The 9,176-nt window shown below is 32.7% G+C and overlaps 1 protein-coding gene across 1 annotated transcript; it reads right to left on the reverse strand.

The window, feature by feature from the left end:
* Positions 1-7,435: 7,435 nt before the first annotated feature.
* LOC145557567 (uncharacterized) lies at positions 7,436-8,396 on the reverse strand. Its single transcript, XM_081618742.1, has 2 exons — positions 7,616-8,396; positions 7,436-7,566 (listed from the first exon to the last, which is right to left on the reverse strand). Exons 1-2 carry the CDS (start codon positions 8,394-8,396, stop codon positions 7,436-7,438), a joined length of 912 nt encoding a protein of 303 aa, XP_081474868.1.
* Positions 8,397-9,176: the final 780 nt, after the last annotated feature.

A 9,176-nucleotide genomic window follows, 5' to 3' on the forward strand; every position in this document is an offset into this window, starting at 1 on the left:
AATAATTGAAAGAGAGATTAGGGACCAAACCCTCAGAAATTAAAACCTTTCACGTCTAGGGCGAAGGCAACTTCGAATACGGCTAGGTGTTTCTAGATCTTGCGAATGCGGAATTTTGTATGAAAAAAGCAAAGTAAGAATTAAGAGAGAATTACAGAATGAATGAAAACTGATTGTTGACGAGAAATCGTGAGAATTGGTGAATGATTAGATAGAATAGGTGATGAATGTAGATGAGAATTGATAATGATTGGTGAATGAAAACTGAGTTTTTAATACGATATTTATAAAGAAAATCAGCCAAAAAGATAAATTAAACAAAACAGAGTCTGACGCTCAGAAAACAGAGCTGGCGCCAGGCACCAACACTAGCGCCAGGCGCCAAGGCCTGGGGTTAGGCACCAAGCCTGATACCAACGCGTTTTCGAAAATCCGATTAGTTTACCGTACTGGAGGATAAAATAATATAATTTCCTCGGAAATGCTATTTGATTTTGATTAAAACTCTGAAAAGTCAACAAAAGTCAACAAAAGTCAATTTATCAATGCTAATTGAATTAGGAATGAAAAGAACCTTCTAGAAGAAGACTAAAACAATTTCTAATTGCATTAGGAATGATAAATCATATTAGGCCCTCCCCTAGATCATTGGGCCGTACATAAAGCTCAAACTGGGCCCAGTTTAGTAAATTGGCCATAACTTCCTCAATATTCATCGGAATTGGGCTTCTAATATATCGTTGGAAAGGTCTTTGCAAGCCCCATCCAACTACACTACTATTGGACCCATATCATGGACCAACCAAACTGGATTGGCTGTTTTCTTAAAATAAAGTTTTCAAAAATAGAGAGAAGAGAAAAGAAATAAAAACATTCCGCAACACTAGACTTTCCACACTTTCGTTTCATTCGATTATGATTCGACGTGAAAGGTACTCATCACTGGGTTTGGTTTTGGGGAGACACAAATGGGTGTCTACACATGCTCACTTATATAGTGCATGTCTTGTCTAAGATGGATCCTCTCAAGTACTTGTTCGAAAAAGCAACACTCAATGGAAGATTATCAAGGTGGATAGTCAACCTTGCTTAGTTTGACTTGAAATTTGTACCACAAAAAGCCATCAAAGGTTCTGTGGTTTCTGATTTCTTAGCAGATTTTCCGATTAAAGAAGTTGAGAAAGAAGAATATGAGTACGATTTCCCTGACGAAGATTTACTCATGACCGAAGATGATAGATGGACGCTCTACTTTGACGGAGCTTCAAACCAAAAAGGTTGTGGTGTAGGGGCCTTGCTCGTATCACCCAATGAAGAGCATATCCCAATTTCCGTGAAGCTTGACTTTGATGTCACCAACAATGCCGCAGAGTACGAGACATGCATCTTGGGATTAGAAACAGCTCTGTCCTTGGGAATTAAGAAGCTCAGAATCTACGGTGATTCATCACTAATTATTAACCAAATCTCCAAGAGATGGAAAGTGAGAAGTGAAAGTCTTGCTACGTATCAAGCTCATCTGGAAACTCTCACGGAGCAACTAGATGAAGTGGAATATATGTACTTGCCTAGAGAATAAAACCAGTTTGCTGACGCACTGGCTAAATTAGCATCAGTGGTGCGAATTCAAACAGACACAATTAGAATTACCATAGAAAGAAGATATGAGCGGACTTATGTTAACGCACTTGATGATGAACAAGAAGCACAAGAAGAAGATGAAGAATCATGGTATACAGATATCCTCAATTATGTGAAAAAGGGAGAACACCCTCCTAATATTGATAAAAGGGCACGCCGTGCTTTGAGGCTCTTGGCCTCACAGTATGTGGTCATCAGGGGAGAGCTCCACAAGAGGACTGCACTAGGGAGAAATCTCTTATGCATAGCCAAGAAAGAAGCACACAAAACCATGGAAAACCTTCATGCCGGCATATGTGGAACGCATACGAATGCTAAGATGTTAGTCCAGAACATTCAACGACAAGGTTATTATTAGACTACCATGAAGAGAGATTGTAACGAATACGTCAAGAAATGTATGAAATGTCAAGTCTATGCAAATTTACAGCATGTTCCACCTTCGCTTCTCTACGCATATACTTCTCCATGGCCTTTCTCTACTTGGGGTATCGACATCATTGGAAAGATAACGCCACAAGGACAAAGGGGGGCATGAATTCATCCTCGTAGCAATCGACTATTTCACCAAATGGGTCGAAGCTGCCTCATATAATAAGTTAAAAGCAAAACATGTAGCTCAATTCATTGAGAAAAATATCATATGCCGCTATGGGGTACCTCATGAGATGATTAGTGATAATGGAACGCATTTCCAAGCTGAGTGCACGGAACTATTATAGAAATATTATATCAAGCATCACATATCATCACCCTACAGACCACAAACAAATGGTGCGGTCGAATCGGCCAACAAAAATGTGAAAACTATCATCGAAAAGATGACAGAAAATTACAAAGATTGGCCAAGTAAGCTATATTTTTCCCTTTGGGGTTATCGAACCTCTGTTCGTACGTCAACGGTGGCTACCCCTTTCTTTTTGGTTTATGGACTTGAAGATGTACAACCAATAGAGCTCAAAATCCCTTCTCTCCGAATCGAATTGGAAAGCCAACTAGATGAAGTCGACTGGATTTGATTCAAAAAGTTTTGTTTGAATGAGTTTAAATTTTATTTGATTCAAAAGGCTTTGTTTAAATGTGTTTGACTTTCATTTGATTCAAAAGGCTTTTATGAATATTTTTGACTTTCATTCGATTCAAAAACTTTGTTTTAATGTGTTTTTCTTTCCTTTGATTCAAAAAGAATTGTATAAATGTGTTTGACTTAATTTTATTTAATTAGCTTCGTTGAATGCATTAGACTACCAATCGACTTACAAAGCTTTGTTTGAATGTGTTTGACTTTCATTTGTTTCAAAAATCTTTGTTTGAATGTGTGTGACTTTCATTTGATTCAAAAAGCTTTGTTTAAATGTGTTTGACTTTCATTAGATTCAATTAGCTTCGTTTAACGCATTAGACTTTCATTCGATTCAAAAAGTTTTGTTTGAATGTGTTTGACTTTCATTTGATTCTAAAATCTTTGTTTGAATGTGTTTGACTTTCATTTTAGCTTTGTTTGAATGTGTTTGACTTTCATTTGATTCGTAAAGCTTTTTTAAATTCGTTTGACTTTCTTTTAATTCAAAAAGATTTGTTTGAATGATTTTGACATTCATTTGATTTAATTAGCTTCGTTGAATGCATTTGAATTTCATTCGATTCAAAAAGCTTTGTTTGAATGTGATTGACTTTCATTCGGTTTAAAATTTTTTTTTTCCTATGTGTTTGAGTTTCATTTTATTTAATTAGCTTCTTTGAATGCATTTGAACTTTCTTTCTTTTATAAAAGCTTAATTTGAATGTGTTTGACTTTCATTTGATTCAAAATGCTTTGTTTGAATGTGTTTGAATTTCATTTGATTTAAAAAGTTTTGTTTGAATGTGTTAGATTTTCATTTGATTCCGTTAGCTTCTTTGGATGCACTTGACTTTTATACGATTCAAAAAGCGTTGTTTGAATATGTTTGACGTTCATTTAATTCAAAAAGCTTTGTTTGAATGTGTTTGATTTTCATTAGATTCAGTTAGCTTCGTTGAATGCATTTGACTTTTATACGATTCAAAAAGCTTTGTTTGAATGTGTTGACTTTTATTTGATTTAAAAAGCTTTGTTTAACTTTGTTTGATTTTCATTTAATTAAAAAATCTTTGTTTGAATGTGTTTGACTTTCATTTGATTCAATTAGCTTTGTTTGAATATGTTTAACTTTCATTTTATTCAAAAAGCTTTGCTTAAATGTGTTTGACTTTCATTTGATTCAAAATGCTTTGTTTGAATGTGTTTGACTTTCATTCGATTTAAAAACATTTTTATACTGTGCTTTTCTTTCCTTTGATTCAAAAAGACTTGTTTGAATGTGTTTGACTTTAATTTAATTTCATTAGTTTCGTTGAATGCATTAGGCTATCATTCGATGTAGAAAGCTTTGTTTGAATGTGTTTTACTTTCTTTTGTGTCAAAAATCTTTGTTTGAATGTGTGTGACTTACATTTGATTCAAAAAGCTTTGTTTGAATGTGTTTGACTTACATTTGATTCGTAAAGCTTTGTTTAAATTCATTTGACTTTCTTTTGATTTAAAAAGCTTTGTTTGAATGTTTTTGACATTCATTTGATTTAATTAGCTTCGTTGAATGCATTTGACTTTCATTCGATTCAAAAAGTTTTGTTTGAATGTGATTGACTTTCATTCGGTTTTAAAAAAAAATTTCCAATGTGTTTGAGTATCATTTTATATAACTAGCTTCGTTAAATGCATTTAAACTTTCTTTGTTTTATAAAAGCTTAATTAGAATGTGCTTGACTTTCATTTGATTCAAAAAGTTTTGTTTGAATGTGTTTGATTTTCATTTTATTCAGTTAGCTTCATTGAATGCATTTGACTTTCATATGATTCAAAAATCTTTGTTTGAATGTGTTTGACTTTCATTTGATTCAAAATGCTTTGTTTGAATGTGTTTGATTTTCATTTGATTCAGTTAGCTTCGTTGAATGCATTTGACTTTCATACAATTCAAAAAGCTTTGTTTGAATGTGTTTGACTTTAATTTCATTCAAAAATCTTTGTGTGAATGTGTTTTACTTTCACTCGATTCAAAAAGCTTTGTTTTAATGTGTTTGACTTTCATTCTATTCAAAAAGCTATGTTCCAATGTGTTTGACTTTCATTTGATTTAATTAGCTTCGTTAAATGCATTTGACTTTTTTTCTTTTTAAAAAGCTTGTTTTGAATGTGTTTGACCTTTATTTGATTTAGCAAACCTTGTTTGAATGTGTTTGATTTTTATTTGATTCAATTAGCTTTGTAAAATGCATATTACTTTCATACGATTCAATTAGCTTTATTTGAATGTGTTTTACTTTCATTTAATTCAATTAGCTTCATTGAATGCTTTTGACTTTCATTTGATTCAAAAAGCTTTGTTTGAATGTGTTTGACTTTCATGATTCAAAAAGCTTTGTTTGAATGTGTTTGACTTTCATTTCATTCAAAAAGGTTTGTTTGAATGTGTTTTACTTTCACTCGATTCAAAAGGCTTTGTTTGAATGTGTATGACTTTCATTCGATTCAAAAAGCCATGTACCAATGTGTTTGACTTTCATTTGATTTAATTAGCTTCATTAAATGCATTTTACTTTTTTTCTTTTTAAAAAGCTTGGTTTGAATGTGTATGAATTTTATTTAATTTTAAATGCTTTGTTTGAGTGTGTTTTATTTTAATTTGATTTATTAGCTTAGTAGAATGCATTTGACTTTCGTACGATTTAATTAGCTTTATTTGAATGTGTTTTACTTTCATTTGAGTAAATTAGCTTCATTGAATGCTTTTGACTATCATTTGATTCAAAAAACTTGGTTTGAATATGTTTGACTTTCATGATTTAAAAAACTTTGTTTGAATGTGTTTGACCTTCATTTAATTCAAAAGGCTTTGGTTGAATGTGTTTGACTTTCATTTGATTCAAAATGATTTTTTTAATGTGTTTGACTTTCATTTGATTTAGAAAGCTTTGTTAAAATGTGTTCGACCTTCAATTGATTCAATTAGCTTCGTTGAATGCATTCGATTTTAATTCTATTCAAAATGCTTTTTTTGAATGTGTTTTACTTTCATGATTCATAAAGCATTGTTTGAATGTGTTTGACTTTCATTTGATTCAAAAAGCTTTATTTGAATGTGTTTACTTTCACTCGATTCCAAAAGCTTTGTTTTAATGTGTTTGACTTTCATTCGATTCAAAAAGCTTTGGTCAAATGTGTTTGACTTTCATTTCATTTAATTAGTTTCGTTAAATGCATTTGACTTTTTTCTTTTCAAAAAGCGTGTTCTGAATGTGTTTGACCTTTATTTGATTTAACAAGCCTTGTTTGAATGTGTTTTATTTTCATTTGATTCAAAAATCTTTGTTTGAATGTGTTTGACTTTCATTTTATTCAATTAGCTTTGTTTGAATGAGTTTAGCTTTCATTTTATTCAAAAAGCTTTGTTTAAATGTGTTTGACTTTCATTTGATTCAAAATGCTTTGTTTGATTGTGTTTGACTTTCATTCAATTGAAAAACAATTTTTATAGTGCGTTTTTCTTTCCTTTGATTCAAAAGGACTTGTTTGAATGTGTTTGACTTTAATTTAATTTAATTAGTTTCATTAAATGCATTAGAGTATGATTCGATGTAGAAAGCTTTGTTTGAATGTGTTTTATTTTCTTTTGTGTCAAAAATCTTTGCTTGAATGTGTTTGACTTTCATTTGATTCAAAAAGCTTTGTTGGAATGTGTTTGACTATCATTTGATTCGTACAGCTTTGTTTAAATTCATTTTACTTTCTTTCGATTTAAAAAGCTTTGTTTGAATGTTTTTGACATTTATTTGATTTAATTAGCTTTGTTGAATGCATTTCACTTTCATTCGATTCAAAAAGCTTTGTTTGAATGTGATTGACTTTCATTCGGTTTTAAAAAAAAAAATTCCAATGTGTTCGAGTTTCATTTTATTTAATTAGCTTCGTTGAATGCATTTGAACTTTCTTTCTTTTATAAAAGCTTAATTTGAATGTGCTTGACTTTCATTTGATTCCAAAAGTTTTGTTTGAATGTGTTTGATTTTCATTTTATTTAGTTAGCTTCATTGAATGCATTTGACTTTCATATAATTCAAAAATCTGTGTTTGAATGTGTTTGACTTTCATTTGATTCAAAAAGCTTTATTTGAATGTGTTTGATTTTCATTTGATTCAGTTAGCTTCGTTGAATGCATTTGACTTTCATACGATTCAAAAAGCTTTGTTTGAATGTGTTTGACTTTCATTTCATTCAAAAATCTTTATGTGAATGTATTTTACTTTCACTCGATTAAAAAAGCTTTGCTTTAATGTGTTTGACTTTCATTCGATTCAAAAAGCTATGTTCCAATGTGTTTGACTTTCATTTAATTTAATTAGCTTTGTTAAATGCATTTGACTTTTTTTCTTTTCTAAAAGCTTGTTTTGAATGTGTTTGAATTTTATTTGATTTAAAAAACTTTGTTTGAATGTGTTTGATTTTAATTTGTTTCAATTAGCTTTGTAAAATGCATATTACTTTCATACTATTCAATTAGCTTTATTTTAATGTGTTTTACTTTTATCTGATTCAATTAGCTTCATTGAATGCTTTTGACTTTTTTTGGTAAAAAAAAAATTAATTACCAAAATAGCACAAGAAAGCAACTTACAAAAAGCTAAGTTGCAAACACCAACCTACAAAGCCTGAAACAGGCAACAAACCCCAAAATAGGTCCTGCAACTAAGGTGCCACCTTCTAGGAAGGGTTCACCTTAGAAGCAAGACCAGAGCCTGTCCCCAAACAGAAAAAGGAAGAAAGGGAGCAGGGGACAAGACAGCAACAGAACAAGAGCCCTTTCCAGACTCAGCTAAACCAATAGCAGAACTGAACAAACAGGCTATACAACAAACCAACAGCAGACATACACTAGCTAACAAGTAAAGTACAGTCTGACTCAGAACACCTACAAGCCATATTAAAAATAATATCTCGGACAACAATTTCAGCAGGTTTACAGACTCCATTAAAAACAACCGAGTTTCTTTGAATCCAGATGCTGTAAACTGTCTCAGCAAAAGCCATAATCATCAACCCTTTCTTAGCTCTGCAATTCTTCATCAACCACTTGATTTCATCAGCAAAGTGCAGAATTTGCCTATTATAATGCAGAATCTTTAAGACAGCTTTCCACACTCTATGAGCATAGGAACATTCAAAGAACAAGTGCTGAACTGTTTCATCTTTCTGTAGGCAAAGCAAACAGATATGATCACATTGGATATTCCAAGTTAATAACCTATCCTTTGTCACCAACCTATTCCAAAGAACAAGCCACAAAATGAAGACACTCTTAGGAGTAGCTCTATTATTGCAAATCAGTCTTCTCCAATCAACTTTCTGACTTTGGGGTCTAAGCAAGGCATATAGCTTCCTAATCTTCATCACAGTACCTTGAACAAAGTTACCCCATCCCCCTACACTATCTACAACCTCTCTACACTGCAGGATTTTCCTAAGCACCCAAGAGCACTTCTTAGGAACAGGGAAATCCCAGCAATCTTTTCCTTTGAAGTAGTAGATATGAACCCATTTCACCCACAAATTATCAGCTTTGTGAGACAAGTCCCAAAGTAGCGTAGTCACAGCTGCTTTGTTCCAAATTGGAAGAGAAAGGACATTCCACCCCCCACTTACTTTAGGCAAACAAACTGTATCCCAAGCCACCATAGCTCTCCTTGATAAATTAGCTGTTCTAGTCCAAAGAAAAGCCCTAAACCTAGCCTCAAGTTATTTAAGGATTTTCTTTGGAAGGATAAAAATTTGATCCCAATAAGTTTGGATCCCAAAAAGCACCCCTTTCACCAATTGGATCCTACCAGCATAAGAAAGATGCCTAGCTGCCCAGCTTGTGATTCTAGCAGTAACTTTTTCAACCAAGGGCCTACATTGGCTTATAGTAAGCTTCTTTGAAGACAAAGGTACCCCAAGTTACCTAAAAGGAAGATTGCCCTGGGACATACCAAGAGCATCTCTTAAAATCTGTTGCTCATCTTCACTAACACCACCAAAGAACACTTCACTCTTGTCCAAATTAGCAGACAAACCAGATGCCTTAGAAAACTTCTGAAAAGCTTGAAAAAGCAACTGGACAGAGACCAAATCAGCTCTAGCAAACATCAATAAATCATCTGCAAACATAAGATGAGTGATACTCATTTTCTCACATCTGGGATGATAGTTAAAGTCAGGAGTAGACTTCAAATCATGTAAGCACCTTGTGAGATACTCCATCCCAATAGCAAAAAGAAAGGGAGACATAGGGTCTCCTTGCCTTAACCCTTTTCTTGCATCAAAAGGAACACTAGGAAACCCATTAAAGAGAATTAAGAAAGAAACAGAAGTAATACACCCCATAACCCAATCAATAAACTGCTTAGGGAAACTTATCTCTTCCATAACAGCCCTTAAGAAGCTCCATTCAAGGGAATCATAGGCCTTTTTCAAATC

The sequence above is a fragment of the Chenopodium album genome, chromosome 9 (genome assembly GCF_948465745.1).
Source record: "Chenopodium album chromosome 9, dcCheAlbu1.1, whole genome shotgun sequence".
In the NCBI taxonomy this organism is placed as follows: Eukaryota; Viridiplantae; Streptophyta; class Magnoliopsida; order Caryophyllales; family Amaranthaceae; genus Chenopodium; species Chenopodium album.